This window comes from Natator depressus, chromosome 6 (assembly GCF_965152275.1).
Source record: "Natator depressus isolate rNatDep1 chromosome 6, rNatDep2.hap1, whole genome shotgun sequence".
In the NCBI taxonomy this organism is placed as follows: domain Eukaryota; kingdom Metazoa; phylum Chordata; order Testudines; family Cheloniidae; genus Natator; species Natator depressus.
The window spans coordinates 30,172,310-30,189,189 of NC_134239.1; the positions used below are offsets into that span (position 1 = coordinate 30,172,310).

Below are 16,880 nucleotides of genomic sequence, written 5' to 3' on the forward strand. Positions count from 1 at the left end.
TGCGCCAATAAGGCAGCGCCCCGGGCAGGGCTGGGAGCCAGCAGGTAGCTGCTGTGACTATATAGGGCAGTGACCGGGCTGCAGGCCCTGTGCGACCACCCACAGTTCAGTGCCCCTAGGGCAGCGCCTGGGAAATGTACGCGAGCGGCCCGGGGTGTCTGGGTCTGTCGGGGGGTTAATCCCCACTCCGCAGATCGGAAACTGACCCACAAAGCCTGGCACGCTCGTCTCCGTGTTCAGGGACTGTGGCTCTGTGCCTGGTCTAACATAGCGGGTATGCGCTGGACTATTGCTAGCACCAGGGGGCGTTAAGAATAGATTTGCAGCCTTAACTCCGGATTTTCTAGCTGTTTGTGCGTTTACATCAGAGACTCCCACCATCTTATCTGAACGTCCTTTTTTGGTTGACTAACTGGCCTCCTTCATCAGAGAGCAATATCCAAGTTATTTCACTTAAGCGATGGCCACTTTCTCACTCACTCCACACTGACAGGCAGAATTTGGTTTTAAAAAAAGAAAACAGGGGCCATCTGGTTCTGAGTTCTAATTTTACCCACTTACAAATTAATCTGTACAAAGCATGACTGAGGCAACATTTTCCCAAAAACACTGCACTGGGAATTCTTAATTTTTACAAGTGACCAATCCTCTTCCCCCTCTCCATTCCCCCCAAAATCCCTACCTTAAAAGATTGTACACTCAATGTTTACATCTGTTGGAATCTCAGAATTCTTCCCCAAGCCAAGGTGCACTCAGTTATTGCCATGCATCAAGGATTCCATTCCATTGTCACCAAAAAGCACCATTAAAAAGGGGTGGTCAATGTATGTGATAAGCCTTCCTAACACTGTGTAAAGGAAACTGTTAGGAACTGTGTCTAAAACTGCCACAAACACACTGAGATGTCCTCTATTTTTATTACTCAGGTTGGTAGCAAAAAGTATGTGCAGTGTTGTTTGTTGCCAGACAAATGAAAGTTAATTGCATTTTTTAAAAGACATATGTAACATTTTAAGCAACATTGGGCATGCTAACTTTATGTTCTGTCACTTAAATTTAAATCAGATTGTTGTGTTGATTTGCATGATCATTTGGCATTGATTTATCCTGATTGAATGATGCTTTTTCTTAGAAACCAAGTCCAGCATATAGCAGGCTGTTTTATTTAGGGGTTTGCAATGAATATAATAAATTTCTGATATGTTAACTTATTTTTAAAACACGAATGCTATCATAATTTAGAGAGAGGCTCTAACAATAATTATTACAATTAAGTGGAATTGAATAATGCAAGACCAGGCAGCAATATTTGTGACAAAAACAAAAGTTCCATGAAGATGTCTGTTAAGGTTACAGTGCTTTATGTCTTAATGAACTAAATTTAGGAATTCATTTAATATACATGTTGTATTGTGTGGATCCAACCATTGCAAGTGCAATATGCAATGTATGCTTTTCAATACATTAAAATTCCTCTGCAGATCAGATCTGAAAACGTCTTGATTCAGACATTAGTCTGAGTTACTGACAGATCATCTGCTGAGCCAGTCTGTTTTACAAATTAAAGTTAGCAATGAAATGGTCACAAGCAAAGCAAACTGCCACTGACTGTTGCCCTGGTGGCAGGAGTCCTAGCAGGCTGCACAAATGCACAAGTCAAGGGGGAGTGGCCAACTTACAAAACTGAACTGTCACCACTAACTGCGTGTCTGAACTGTGGAAGACTGAGCTGCAGAATACATCTTTTTCCTCTTGAGGATTTCAGGCCCTGATTCTAAGACAACTGAAGTCAGTGGGAGTCTTTGAATCTGGGCCTCGGGGTGAAATCCAAGCCCCTTTGACGTCAGTGGGATTTTTGCCATTGATTTCAATAGAGCCAGAATTGCACCCTCAGAGTTTAGCACTGTGAATAGATTAATGGGCCAAGAAGCTGGTCCAGACGATACATAAAGTTTCTTTTGTCATATGTATGAAGCATCTGTCAATGTTCAAGTGATGACATGCTGAGAGATGTAGTCCCTTTTCCCTCCCTGCTTTCCCTGCCTAGCTACCAATGCCACCTTTTCATGGACACCTTTTCTGAGCATGCTCTCCTAGTAGCTATGTGATGCTTCCCAGAGGTACCCAGGGTTGTGACGCTCCTCACTACCACCTGCGTTTCGGGCCAGGAAGCCTTGTATGTGCTTCCTGTGAACCAGTTCCCCAGCACCACCAGCCTCTGGCAATACAAGCCCTCACTTCCAGCCTTCTGCAGGCCTCGCTCTCTCTTTACAGGTTAGCGATTGGCACACTCCAACCTCAAGTCCTCCATGGTGTTTCCCTAGAGTGCCCAGCTCCTGAGCTACTGGACACTCACAGAATTCCCAGATCCTCTGCTCCCAAAGGAGCTGTACACCAGAGCTTACCAAACACAGCTCTGCTTAACTCAAAGCACTTCATTTGTTTATAGAGAAAGCAAGTATAATTTTATTGAACAAAGACCAGAGTTCAAATTATAGCAAGCAGCAATATTGAAAACAAAAGGTTACAGATAAAATAAAAGCATGACACACATACCAGAGCCTGAACTTAACTAATAGGACATGATTATGTTATAAGACCAAAAGCTCACGCAAAATCCTTTCAGTGAATTACAGCCACCTGGTTGGGATCTTTCATTCATGAAGCAAGCCCACTGTCAGCTTCCGTCCTAGGTGAAAGATACCAGGGTGTGCCTTTGCAACCCCAGATACATCAAAAGAGCCCTTTGATCTTTATTCATAAACCAGACACCATCTGGCTGTGTGTTCCTTCCTGTAGATTTTATGATCTCTTGTTAATTTCTTAATCTTGATTATCTGGTTGCTTAGTATGCAAATGGGCATCCACTGTGAAGTATACAATATTCACTTTACATACAACCAGACAGATAGATAAGCGTCTCCTGCCTGTCTGAAAGAAACATGTTTGTCACCTCATGGTGACCTGCTTTAACTCACAGACCTTAAGAACATAATTTCCAGTATAAGTACATAACTCCTTATAATCTTATCTTTACATACATTTTGAAATGGTTATGATGATCTGGATGTTTTTGGCTCTTAGCAGAGATCTCACATGCTACCCTTTATGAATTATTATGCATATAACCCACCCAGGAGATCTGTGCACCCCCTGTGCCTTCTGCCAGGTAGCATCAAGAGGTTCCTGTGTCACAAGCTAGCTGTGTCACAAGCAAGAGCTAGCTCCATCCCAACAGAGCAATTTTGTCCTTAACAGTTACCAGCTGCAATTCCCTTTCAGCTAGTGAGTACTAAGCTCTTTTTATGTTCTTCCTCTTAATCGGGCATGGAAACCAGTAACTGGGGAGACAGATTTCAGAGTGGTAGCCGTGTTAGTCTGTATCAGCAAAAACAACGAGGAGTCCTCGTGGCACCTTAGAGACTAACAAATTTATTTGGGTATAAGCTTTCTTGGGCTAAAATCCACTTCATCAGATGCATGGAGTGAAAAATACAATAAGAAGACTATATAACATAACATATGAAAAGACAGGAGTTGCCTTACCAAGTGGGGGGGGGGTCAGTGCTAATGAGCCAATTCAATTAAGGTGGAAGTTGCCTATTCTCAACAGCTGACAAGAAGGGGTGAATACCAAAGGAGGGGAAATTACTTTTGTAGTGCTAACAAGGCGAATGCAATCAGGGTGGCCCATTTCAAACAGTTGACAAGAAGGTGTGAGTATCAGCAGAGGGAAAATTACTTTTTGTAGTGACCCATCCACTCCCAGTCTTTATTCAGGCCTAATTTCATGGTGTCCGGTTTGCAAATTAATTCTAGTTCCGCAGTTTCTCGTTGGAGTCTGTTTTTGAAGTTTTTTTCTTGAAGAATTGCCACTTTTACGTCTGTTATTGAGTGTCCAGGGAGATTGAAGTGTTCTTCTACTGGTTTTTGAATGCTGCAATTCTTGACGTCTGATTTGTATCCATTTATTCTTTTACGTAGAGACTGTCCGGTTTGGCCAATGTACATGGCAGAGGGGCATCGCTGGCACATGATGGCATATATCACATTGGGAGATGTGCAGGTGAACGAGCCCCTGATGGTGTGGCTGATGTGGTCAGGTCCTATGATGGTGTCCCTTGAAGAGACATGCGGACAGAGTTGGCACTGGGGTTTGTTGCAGGGATTGGTTCCTGGGTTAGTGTTTTTGTTGTGTAGTGTGCGGTTGCTGGTGAGTATTTGCTTCAGGTTGTGGGGCTGTCTGCAAGCGAGGACTGGCCTGTCTCCCAAGATCTGTGAGAGTGATGGGTCGTCCTTCAGGATAGGTTGTAGATCCTTGATGATGCGTTGGAGAGGTTTTAATTGGGGGCTGAAGGTGACGGCTAGTGGCGTTCTGTTATTTTCTTTGTTGGGCCTGTCCTGTAGTAGGTGACTTCTGGGTACCCTTCTGGCTCTGTCAATCTGTTTCTTCACTTCAGCAGGTGGGTATTGTAGTTTTAGGAATGCTTGATAGAGATCTTGTAGGTGTTTGTCTCTGTCTGAGGGGTTGGAGCAAATGCGATTGTATCCTAGAGCTTAGCTGCAGACAATGGATCATGTGAGGTGGTCTGGATGAAAGCTGGAGGCATGTAGGTAAGTATAGCGGTCAGTAGGTTTCCGGTATAGGTTGGTGTTTATGTGACCATCGCTTATTTGCACTGTAGTGTACAGGAAGTGGATCTCTTGTGTGGACTGGTCCACGCTGATGGTGGGGTGGAAATCATTGAAATCCTGGTGGAATTCCTCAAGGGCCACCTTCCCATGGGTCCAGATGATGAAGATGTCATCAATGTAGTGCAAGTAGAGTAGGGGCGCTAGGGGATAAGAGCTAAGGAAGTGTTGTTCTAAGTCAGCCATAAAAATGTTGGCATAGTGTGGGGCCATGCAGGTACCCATAGCAATCCCACTGACTTGAAGATATAAATTGTCCCCAAATCTGAAATAGTTGTGGGTGAGGACAAAGTCACAAAGTTCAGCCACCAGGTTTGCCGTGATATTATCGGGGATACTGTTCCTGATGGCTTGTTGTCCATCTTTGTGTGGAATGTTGGTGTAGAGGCAAAGGGATAGAGATTGACAATAGAGAGGAGATAACGGATGTCTGGTGTTGAAAAGAGATAGGGCAAGATTAGCAAATTTCTCAGGTGGGATGTAGACTGATAAGGGCTCAGGGAGAGGTCAGTGGTTTGTGAATTGCCCAGCAAATTCTCTAAAGTGATAGCTGATTTTGATAGGGAATGTCAAAAAAACAAAACCCTGATTGGTAACATGTTTATACACCTTGTAGGACTAACGTCAATAAATGCATTAATGGTGGATAATTTAGCATAAAATAATTGTCTGAAGCCTGCAGAATTCACCATAGGTAACTAGAAATCATAAGGAAGAGGCAAAATCTTATCTGGAATTTACCTATGACTGTACAGGTGAACTGAGGCCCTGTCTACATGCAAACATTCCTCTGTTAGAACGGTCCTTGAATTGGCAGGAACTGCTGTGTGTCCACACACAAGTTTTCTCCTCTTGAGGGTTCTCTAGATATCGACTGATTTAAATTACTCCAACACCCATCCTGAGTAATTCTGCACTGGCGTAAAGGTTATATTTTACTTCAGTGATTAATGTTAAGCTAAACTTTTATATTTAGGCAAGCTCGAGTGCTCTTAAGGTTCTCTCGTGACTTTTGGTCTGTTCCATTTTATGGGATCATTGGGATGGAAAAAATACATTTTTTATTTAAGTTATTTCCTATTTTAGTGTATTTCTGCTTTGCATACATGGTGCTTGAAAGATAGAGTGACTCTTTAACAGTATATGCAAGCTAAAACTATTCAACTTCACTTTATAGCCTTGGAACCTGGGGCTAAAACTTTTCACTAGCTCCTTTGCAATCCAAAATATTCTGGTGGCATCATGAGCATTTGTAAGAAATCACCCTGCGAGGACTTTTTTCCACCATTTCACAGTGTGTTATTTTGCAGACTTCAAAGCACCATCATTGTGTTTCATATTACAATATAGCACCATAAATATGTGTGGTGTAAAAGCAGATGCAGGAACAAAGAGTGTGTAACATTCATCTGACTTAGTTTTCCCTTAGAATCCTAGCAGCGAAGACTGTACTTCAGGTGGTCTTCTGAAAGGTTTCATAAATCTAAGGACAATAATAGGCTGATTTTCAAAGGGCTAAACCCTCGCAGTGCCCACTGAAGTTATTTGTGATGTTGAATATACAAAATCTTTAAAAAGACTGATTTCCAATCTTGCTCACTTGTTAAATTCAGGACAGAAATCAATGAAAGCAGTGTGTGCTCAACCCCATTAAAAATCAAGTCACAAACACATAACCAGAGTTCCTTATTTTCTTCAGATATAGTATCAATGCCTTTCTCTATTGTAAGACAATGTAAGGGAATGTTTTCAAGAAATTGTGGAAGTTTACTCATCTCTTTCTGGGTAATTTACATCATACAGTGAAAATATCTTAATGTGGGAATGAACATAGAAGTAGTTGCCCTTTAGTTATATCCAAGAGATTTCCTTCAAATTCACTCCTTCAAATGTTTCCCTATTGCTACAATAAAAACCTTCTAAGATACTACTAAAGTTTAAAAAATATTTCATAATTTTTCCAAGTCTTGGTGAATATGCATTTTAATTAAGGATTCACTCTGTTGGGTGTTAAAACCATTTTCCTTAGTTCTTTTATCATAGGATCATTACAGTCTCTGGCCAAGAAATCCAAGTAAAAAATACTCGAGATGGAGGAAAAATGGTCTAGATAACTTCAATCCTGCGGAAGAACTTGGGTCCTGAATAGTGCATATTTTCTCAAACCCTGGTTCTCCTGAGTAGTGTATTTGTATACTGTGACAGGGCAAGGCCAGATGGCTATAGAAAAGTAGTGGGAGATAGATATATTAGCTCCAGGCTAAACAAATCCCTAATACCAGGATAAGTGAAATGACAGCTGCTCCAGGTCAATTAAGACACCTGGGGCCAATTAAGGACTTTCCAGAAGGCAGGGAGAAGGCTAGGTTGATTGGGACACCTGAAGCCACTCAGGGGCTGGCTGAAACTAGTTAAAAGCCTCCCAGTTAGTCAGGTGGGTGTGCATGTCAGGAGCTGTGGGAGGAAGTTGCGCTGTTGGAGAGGCTGAGTAGTACACACCATATCAGGCACAAGGAAGGAGGCCCTGAGGTAAGGGTGAAGTGGAGCTTGAGGAAGTGAGGGCTGCTGTGGGGAAGTAGCCCAGGGAATTGTACATGTCATGTTTCTAAAAGGTCAGCTACCATAGCTGATACTATTAGGGTCCCTGGGCTGCAGCCCGGAGTAGAGAGTGGGCCCGGGCTCCCCCCCTCACACACCTTTGCACCCTGATTAATCACTGAGACTGGGAGACAACAGAGATTGTGCAAGGAAGGATAACTTCTCCTCACCTCCCTCGCAGGCTCATGATGAAAATGGCTCAGTAGACTGTGACCCTTGTCTCTAGAGAAAGAAGGGTTACATGGAGGGTCACAATGAGCCTCTGAGGCTAGCGAAATCCGCCAGGAAACGCGGAACCCACGGAGGCTAGGACAGAGCTTTGTCACAATACATTAATAAAGTTTTAATTCCTGAAAGAGGTTTTTTTTTAAAAATGGAGTAATTGTTCACTGAACCCTTGAAACACTGAAATAGAGTTGCTGTTTGATGGCCATATTCTTCACTGAAGGGAGATTATGCAAGTTTTAAAATGTATGAATCCTCAAAAGATTCCTCATCGGTAGAAACCTCACATCTGATCTTGCATTCTTTGTCCTGTTCTTCGGGTTTAAAAGTTACAGAAGTAATAAAACCAGACTCATCCTCACAGTCAGTGTTCTCTATTCCATCTTCAATGGGGTATTTTCCCTTAAACCAAGAAACACAGGTACTCTCCATAGTCCATGCATGTACAAAACAGCGAAATGTCACATCCTCACCAGCCTTTGGGTTGCTAGTAATGCACTCTATCTTCAGGGTGTTAATCTCTTGATTGATGAGTCTAGGGCCTAAAGATAGATACAATTGTCAGAAAAAGAAGATTACAAACAAAGGCCTCAGCACCAGGGCCATTTCATTAATCAGCTGCATTCTGCTGTTAGTTATATATTTTCCATGTACATGTCACTGATATCTTTTATGGTTACATTGATGTGATGGAGTGTGAACCCCACAGGGGCCCTGAATGGGTTAATGTGGGCCTGAGAGGCCAATTATGTTAGCTGGCTGCACCCAGAAGGACAGCCAGGCTTAACTGATCATGAAGCTCAGTTGGGCAGGAGCAGGCCAGTTAGTATAAAAAGAAGCAGTCTGTAGCAGAAAGGGGACTGGCTGGCTGTAGGCTGCGGGTGGGAAGGGCTGCATGCTGGCATCTGGCTGAAGCCAGTGAGGCTGGGGTGTAGGAGCAGGTTGGGTGTAGGGCTGCGACTGACCCCTAACTGACAGGAGGCTGAACGCTGAAACTGACAAGGGGTGGGGGGCATAGGCGCCAACTCCATGGGTGCTCCAGGGCTGGAGCATCCACGGAAAAAAATTAGTGGGTGCTTAGCACCCACTGGCAGAACCTCTCACCTGCCGGTGGCCCTACCACTCAACTCTTCCCCGTCCTGCCCTGCAGCGCCTATCGCCCACTGCAATCAGCTGTTTTCCAGCGTGCAGGAGGCTCTGGGAGGAAGGGGGAGGAGCAGAGAGGGGGTGCGCTCAGGAGAGGGGGTGGAATGAGGAGGGAAGGGTTGGGGGTGGGAAGAGGCAGGGTGGGGACTTGGGAGAAGGGGTGGGGTGGGGCAGGGCCTCGGGCAGAGAGGGGACAGGAAGAGGCGGGATGGGGGTGCGGGTTTGATGTATTGATGTAGGTGACGAGAAGTTTATAGTGCTCATTATGGAAGCAATTAACTGCATCTTGCAGATGGGGGGTGGGAAAATGAAAGGATTAAAATCATAGCAAAAAAAGCAGAAAAATATCTAAAGATCACATAAATATCTCAATAGATCACATTCATGCAATTTTAAATGAAGGCAATAACACAGCTTAAATAACCTGGTCTTAATGATCATTAGCTTGAATGTGCATATTTTAATAATGCATGGACAGGAATTTAAGTCATCTTTGAAATGTCAAAAAAGCCTAATGTAATACTGGTGCAAGAAACATGGCTAATAAGTAAACTAGTGTTCAATCTACCAGCTAGTAGATGCAGCTGGAAAACTCATAAAGAAGATGGAATGGGACAAGATCACTTACTGAGTACCAAGGCTGGGAAAATGTCAAAAACACAAGAGGAGTTCCTAGCTGTAATTTTCCAAAAGCTGAGTGGGGCTTTTTCAGGAATAAATGTGATGCAAATTTATGCAGAAATGGTACAGGTGATAACCTAGGAGAATTCAATAACGTAATAAAAGGAATTACAGCAGCAGCTGATCTGGCATCTATAAAACATCAAATTGTCCCAGACTTAGAAATCTGGATCCTGGTGGAATAAGGATTGCAAATTAGAATGAACAATAATGACTTAATGAATTATAAACTATGTAAGGTGGTGGCACAAAGAATTATCAAAAACACAAAAAAAGAAAGCTGGAGAATATTCTGTGGGGAAATTGAACAAAGAATCAAAGCCTTCAGAAATATATAAGCAAATTCAAAGAATGAATGGACTTCAAAATAAAAGTAAATGTATACCTGGTCCTATTAAAAACAATGAAAGTGAGGTTTCCAATGTAGGAAAGGCAGGCATTTTAGCAAAAGAATTCCAAAAGGACAGTAGTGATATGAATTAAAACAATGAGTTTCGTGAAAAAGGAGGTTTATTGAGGATAACTGTTAACTATTAAATGGCTAGAGAGAATATACTGATGATGTGTTAAACAAAAATTTTAGTTTGCAGAAGCTTATTGCAATCATTAGAAAAAGGAAAAATGCAGCTACAGGTAAAGATAATATATGTAATTAACACTTGCCAGAAGGGAGTCTGGTTATATAATGATATATGAGAATAAGGACTGCTGCCAATAGAATGGAAACCACCATTGGCGATATCAATTAGAAAATCAGGTAAGGTACATACCAGATCTGATGCTTATCGGCCTATTGCCCTCATATCATGTGTGGGGAAAATCATGGACAAAATGAAACATGTAAGACTAGTGGGATACTTGAAGAAAAATGATGTAACTGAGGTATAAAGTGGTTTCAAAAAAGGAAGATGGACAGTTGAATTCACATATAGTAAGCCCTGGTCTACACTAGGACTTTAGGTCGAATTTAGCAGCATTAAATCGATGTAAACCTGCACCCGTCCACACGATGAAGCCCTTAATTTCGACTTAAAGGGCTCTTAAAATCGATTTCCTTACTCCACCCCTGACAAGTGGATTAGCGCTTAAATAGGCCTTGCCGGGTCGAATTTGGGGTACTGTGGACACAATTCGACGGTATTGGCCTCCGGGAGCTATCCCAGAGTGCTCCATTTTGACCGCTCTGGACAGCACTCTCAACTCAGATGCACTGGCCAGGTAGACAGGAAAAGAACCGCGAACTTTTGAATCTCATTTCCTGTTTGGCCAGCGTGGCAAGCTGCAGGTGACCATGCAGAGCTCATCAGCAGAGGTGACCATGATGGAGTCTCAGAATCGCAAAAGAGCTCCAGCATGGACCGAACGGGAGGTACGGGATCTGATCGCTGTATGGGGAGAGGAATCCGTGCTATCAGAACTCCGTTCCAGTTTTCGAAATGCCAAAACCTTTGTCAAGATCTCCCAGGGCATGAAGGACAGAGACCATAACAGGGACCCGAAGCAGTGCCGCGTGAAACTGAAGGAGCTGAGGCAAGCCTACCAGAAAACCAGAGAGGCGAACGGCCGCTCCGGGTCAGAGCCCCAAACATGCCGCTTCTATGATGAGCTGCATGCCATTTTAGGGGGTTCAGCCACCACTACCCCAGCCGTGTTGTTTGACTCCTTCAATGGAGATGGAGGCAATACGGAAGCAGGTTTTGGGGACGAAGAAGATAGCTCACAGCAAGCAAGCGGAGAAACCGGTTTTCCCGACAGCCAGGAACTGTTTCTCACCCTGGACCTGGAGCCAGTACCCCCTGAACCCACCCAAGGCTGCCTCCTGGACCCAGCAGGCGGAGAAGGGACCTCCGGTGAGTGTACCTTTTAAAATACTATACATGGTTTAAAAGCAAGCATGTGAAAGGATTACTTTGCCCTGGCATTCGCGGCTCTCCTGGATATACTCCCAAAGCCTTTGCAAAAGGTTTCTGGGGAGGGCAGACTTATTGCGTCCTTCATGGTAGGACACTTTACCACTCCAGGCCAGTAACACGTACTCAGGAATCATTGTACAACAAAGCATTGCAGTGTATGTTTGCTGGCGTTCAAGCAACATCCGTTCGTGTGTTATCCTCAGGAGAGTGAGATATAATCCATGGTCACCTGGTTGAAATAGGGTGCTTTTCTTCAGGGGACACTCACAGGAGCCCATTCCTGCTGGGCTGTTTGCCTGCGGCTGCATAGAAATGTTCCCCGCTGTTAGCCACAGGGAGGGGGGAGGGTTGAGGGGGTAGCCACGCGGTGGGGGGAGGCAAAATGCGACCTTGTAACGAAAGCACATGTGCTATGTATGTAATGTTAACAGCAAGGTTTACCCTGAAAGAGTGTAGCCAGTGTTTTATAAAATGTGTCTTTTTAAATACCGCTGTCCCTTTTCTTTTCTCCACCAGCTGCATGTGTTTCAATGATCACAGGATCTTCTCCTTCCCAGAGGCTAGTGAAGATTAGAAAGAAAAAAAAACGCACTCGAGATGAAATGTTCTCCGAGCTCATGCTGTCCTCCCACACTGACAGAGCACAGACGAATGCGTGGAGGCAAATAATGTCAGACTGTAGGAAAGCACAAAATGACCAGGAGGAGAGGTGGCGGGCTGAAGAGAGTAAGTGGCGGGCTGAAGAGAGTAAGTGGCGGGCTGAAGAGAGGGCTGAAGCTCGAATGTGGCGACAGCGTGATGAGAGGAGGCAGGATTCAATGCTGAGGCTGCTGGAGGACCAAACCAGTATGCTCCAGTGTATGGTTGAGCTGCAGCAAAGGCAGCTGGAGCACAGACTGCCACTACAGCCCCTGTGTAACCAACCGCCCTCCTCCCCAAGTTCCATAGCCTCCACACCCAGACGCCCAAGAACGCGGTGGGGTGGCCACCGGCCAACCAGCCACTCCACCACAGAGGATTGCCCAAAAAAAAGAAGGCTGGCATTCAATAAATTTTAAAGTTGTAAACTTTTAAAGTGCTGTGTGGCATTTTCCTTCCCTCCTCCACCACCCCTCCTGGGCTACCTTGGTAGTCATCCCCCTATTTGTGTGATGAATGAATAAAGAATGCATGAATGTGAAGCAACAATGACTTTATTGCCTCTGCAAGAGGTGATCGAAGGGAGGAGGGGAGGGTGGTTAGCTTACAAGGAAGTAGAGTGAACCAAGGGGCGGGGGGTTTCATCAAGGAGAAACAAACAGAACTTTCACACCGTAGCCTGGCCAGTCATGAAACTGGTTTTCAAAGCCTCTCTGATGCGTACCGCACCCTCCTGTGCTCTTCTAACCGCCCTGGTGTCTGGCTGCGTGTAACCAGCAGCCAGGCGATTTGCCTCAACCTCCCACCCCGCCATAAACGTCTCCCCCTTACTCTCCCAGATATTGTGGAGCACACAGCAAGCAGTAATAACAGTGGGAATATTGGTTTCGCTGAGGTCTAAGCGAGTCAGTAAACTGCGCCAGCGCGCCTTTAAACGTCCAAATGCACATTCTACCACCATTCTGCACTTGCTCAGCCTGTAGTTGAACAGCTCCTGACTACTGTCCAGGCTGCCTGTGTACGGCTTCATGAGCCATGGCATTAAGGGGTAGGCTGGGTCCCCAAGGATACATATAGGCATTTCAACATCACCAACAGTTATTTTCTGGTCTGGGAATAAAGTCCCTTCTTGAAGCTTTTGAAACAGACCAGAGTTCCTGAAGATGCGAGCGTCATGTACCTTTCCCGGCCATCCCACGTTGATGTTGGTGAAACGTCCCTTGTGATCCACCAGAGCTTGCAGCACTATTGAAAAGTACCCCTTGCGGTTTATGTACTCGCCAGCTTGGTGCTCCGGTGCCAAGATAGGGATATGGGTTCCGTCTATGGCCCCACCACAGTTAGGGAATCCCATTGCAGCAAAGCCATCCACTATGACCTGCACATTTCCCAAGGTCACTACCCTTGATATCAGCAGATCTTTGATTGCGTGGGCTACTTGCATCACAGCAGCCCCAACAGTAGATTTGCCCACTCCAAATTGATTCCCGACTGACCGGTAGCTGTCTGGCGTTGCAAGCTTCCACAGGGCTATCGCCACTCGCTTCTCAACTGTGAGGGCTGCTCTCATCTTGGTATTCATGCGCTTCAGGGCAGGGGAAAGCAAGTCACAAAGTTCCATGAAAGTGCCCTTACGCATGCGAAAGTTTCGCAGCCACTGGGAATCGTCCCAGACCTGCAACACTATGCGGTCCCACCAGTCTGTACTTGTTTCCCGAGCCCAGAATCGGCATTCCACAGCATGAACCTGCCCCATTAGCACCATTATGCATGCATTGGCAGGGCCCATGCTTTCAGAGAAATCTGTGTCCATGTCCTGATCACTCACGTGACCGCGCTGACGTCGCCTCCTCGCCCGGTAGCGCTTTGCCAGGTTCTGGTGCTGCATATACTGCTGGATAATGCGTGTGGTGTTTAATGTGCTCCTAATTGCCAAAGTGAGCTGAGCGGCCTCCATGCTTGCCTTGGTATGGCGTCCGCACAGAAAAAAGGCGCGGAACGATTGTCTGCCATTGCGCTGACGGAGGGAGGGGCGACTGACGACATGGCTTACAGGGTTGGCTTCAGGAGGCTAAAATCCACAAAGGGGGTGGCTTTACATCAAGGAGTAGTTCAGGCAGGACTTCACGGAGGGTTCCAATAAGAAATGGTGCACCTAAGTTATTGTTCTTATTGGAACAAGGAGGTTAGCCTGGCCTCTGATTGATACATGGCTAGATCTACCTCGCAGCACCTTCTCTGTGAGTGACTGCAGTGTGACCTAGAGGAATGAGTCCCCTAGACAGGGGAGGAGGCAAATGAGTACAAAACAAATCTGGTCTATTTCTTGTTTTGATCCACTCCATCTATCTTTTACATCTTTGGCTGGCAGCAGACGGTGCAGAAAGACATATTGCCTGCCTGCTCACCATAAGACGGTTCAATAGGACTGACTGCCGGACTAAAGAGAATGACCTGGTCAAGTCACTAAAAATTTAGTCCCTGCGCCCATGTCTGCCCAGGCGCTCCTGATCGACCTCACACAGGCGACCAGGAGTACCTCGGACATGACGAGGACGGCTACCAGTCATATTGTACCGTCTGCTGCCACAAGGCAATGGGTTGCTGCTACTGTGTAGCAATGCCGTGCCGCGTCTGCCAGCACCCAGGAGACATACGGTGACGGTTACCTGAGCGGGCTCCATGCTTGCGGTGGTATGGCATCCGCACAGGTAACTCAGGAAAAAAGGCGCGAAACAATTGTCTGCCCTTGCTTTCACGGAGGGAGGGAGGGAAGGGGGGGACTGACAATATGTACCCAGAACCACCCGCGTCAATGTTTCAGCCCCATCAGGCATTGGGATCTCAACCCAGAATTCCAATGGGCAGCGGAGACTGCGGGAACTGTGGGATAGCTACCCACAGTGCAACGCTCCGGAAGTCGACTCTAGCCTCGGTACTGTGGAAGCACTCCGCCGAGTTAATGCACTTAATGCACTTCTGTGGGGACACACACACTCGAATATATAAAACCGATTTCTAAAAAACCGACTTCTATAAATTCGACCTTATTCCGTAGTGTAGACATACCCTAAGAGTAGAAACAGAGGCACAAAAAAATCGTAAGGGCTTAGACCTTTACAATAACTGTCTTCCTGGACATTGAACAAGCATATGACATGCTAGAGACGGAAGGCCTCCTATATAAACTGGTCAAAACTAGAGTAAAAGGGAGAATGTTTTGGAGGATAAGGGACCTCTTAAGTGACAGAATTATACAAGTCAAACTGGGAACAGCTTTATCAAAAACCTACAAGCTTACAAATGGAACTCCACGAGGGTGTATTATCAGCCCTGCTTTGTTTTCCATTATAATAAATGACCTTCCAGAAAGTGTGCAGATAGGAATAGGTATTTCCCTTTTCGCAGATGATTGTGCTATATGGACTAAGCAAAAAGACTTTAAGTAGCACGGAAAAGACAAATGAAGCACTCCAGAGAATCTCCAAGTCGGGAAATGACTGGGGATTTAAATTCTCACTTGCAAAAACAAAAGGAATGCTTTTAACCAGGGAGAAAATCTGGGAAAATTGGACTTACTTCTTTATGATGAAAAAATTCAGACAGTTCACAAGTTTATGTGGTAGGAGAAGTGTCTGATATATAATAACTTGGACAGGTCACATAGATAATAAAAAGTAAGATGAACTTACTTAAAAGTGTAGAGGGAAACAAATGGGGTGCAAATAAGACGATACTAATGATGGTGTATAAAGCATCAATAAGACCAGTTTAGACTACAGAACCCAAGCTTCTGGTTCAGCCTCAAAAACAACTCTTGGCCCTGGAGCAATTCCAGGTTTCTAAGTTCTGAGAGTGGCATGTGGCACAATAACACCAGTGTCTGTGCTGCAAATAACCACGGGAGAAGCACCTATAAATCTAAGGATGAAACTATTAGATCAAACCTTTTGGGCAAAAGGTAAAAGGGAATAATGAAAATAGAAGTAAACAACAGATTTATGAGGATTACTGAGAGCTTAGTAGACAAAATGATATAGATTGCCAGAGACTTCTTCATACTATCAGCGTCAAAAATGGGTAAAGGGGATATGTGAAAAAGAAAAATTGAGAGAACTAAAAAATTTTAGCCATGGGAAATCAAATTACAGCTGAACAGTTATTCCAACATTTGTAAATTTGGAGCTGTATGAAAAAAAATGAGGGAAGGGAAAAAAAACATGACCAATGAAATTTCTGAATTTATTTATGAAAAATGGGGCCAGCTTTGACAAGTCTATACAGACAGATCAAATGATGACAGCACTGGTAGAGTGGGAACAGGCTTGTATGTTCCTAGTCTTTGAATCCAGCAATCAAAAAGGCTATCAAATTAGGTGACCATTCTGATGGCTGAAGTAATTGGGTTAAAGCTGGCACTAACCTGGATAAAAGATGTGCGACCAGCTGCAGCTGTAATTTTATCTGATTCCTTGTCAGGCACAATGACAATTAGAACAGGGACTTGGGAAAGCAGAAATGACATAATATGTGAAATAATGTTCCTAACTACGGAAATAATGCAAGCAAGTAACAACAGCATGGATTCCAGTGCATATCAGAAGGCCTGGAAATGAGATGGCTGACAAAACAGCAGAACATGCTCTAAAAAATTAGGAGATTGATATTGAGATACCCTTAAGTAGACAAGAATTTAAAAGTGTGGCCATGAAGAAACTTGCAAAGGAAAGGCAAGATTGTGGACCAAGAAAACAAAAGGACAAAGGTTCTATGATATATGCTCAAAAATCAAAGATAATACTATACTCCATAGTCATGACAGAAAAAGTGAAGTAGTTATTTTTAGAGTATTAGCAGGTCACTGTGCTTTATATGATAAGTTAAACTTATTAAAAAGACATAAAGACGGGCTGTGTAATCTGTCCAAAACCACAGAAACCATTGATCGTGTTCTATGGGAAAAAAGTTTCTTTATGAAACACTGAG

At 44.4% G+C, this 16,880-nt stretch overlaps 1 protein-coding gene across 1 annotated transcript in view; it reads right to left on the reverse strand.

Moving 5' to 3' along the window:
- Positions 1–7,740: 7,740 nt before the first annotated feature.
- Positions 7,741–16,880, reverse strand: part of LOC141988365 (uncharacterized) — a 39,997-nt gene continuing 30,857 nt past the window's right edge. Inside the window, exon 11 of the mRNA XM_074954146.1 lies at positions 7,741–8,057. Within this exon, the coding sequence (XP_074810247.1) occupies positions 7,744–8,057 (314 nt within the window). The 3' untranslated portion in view covers positions 7,741–7,743. The remainder of the gene's footprint in view (positions 8,058–16,880) is intronic.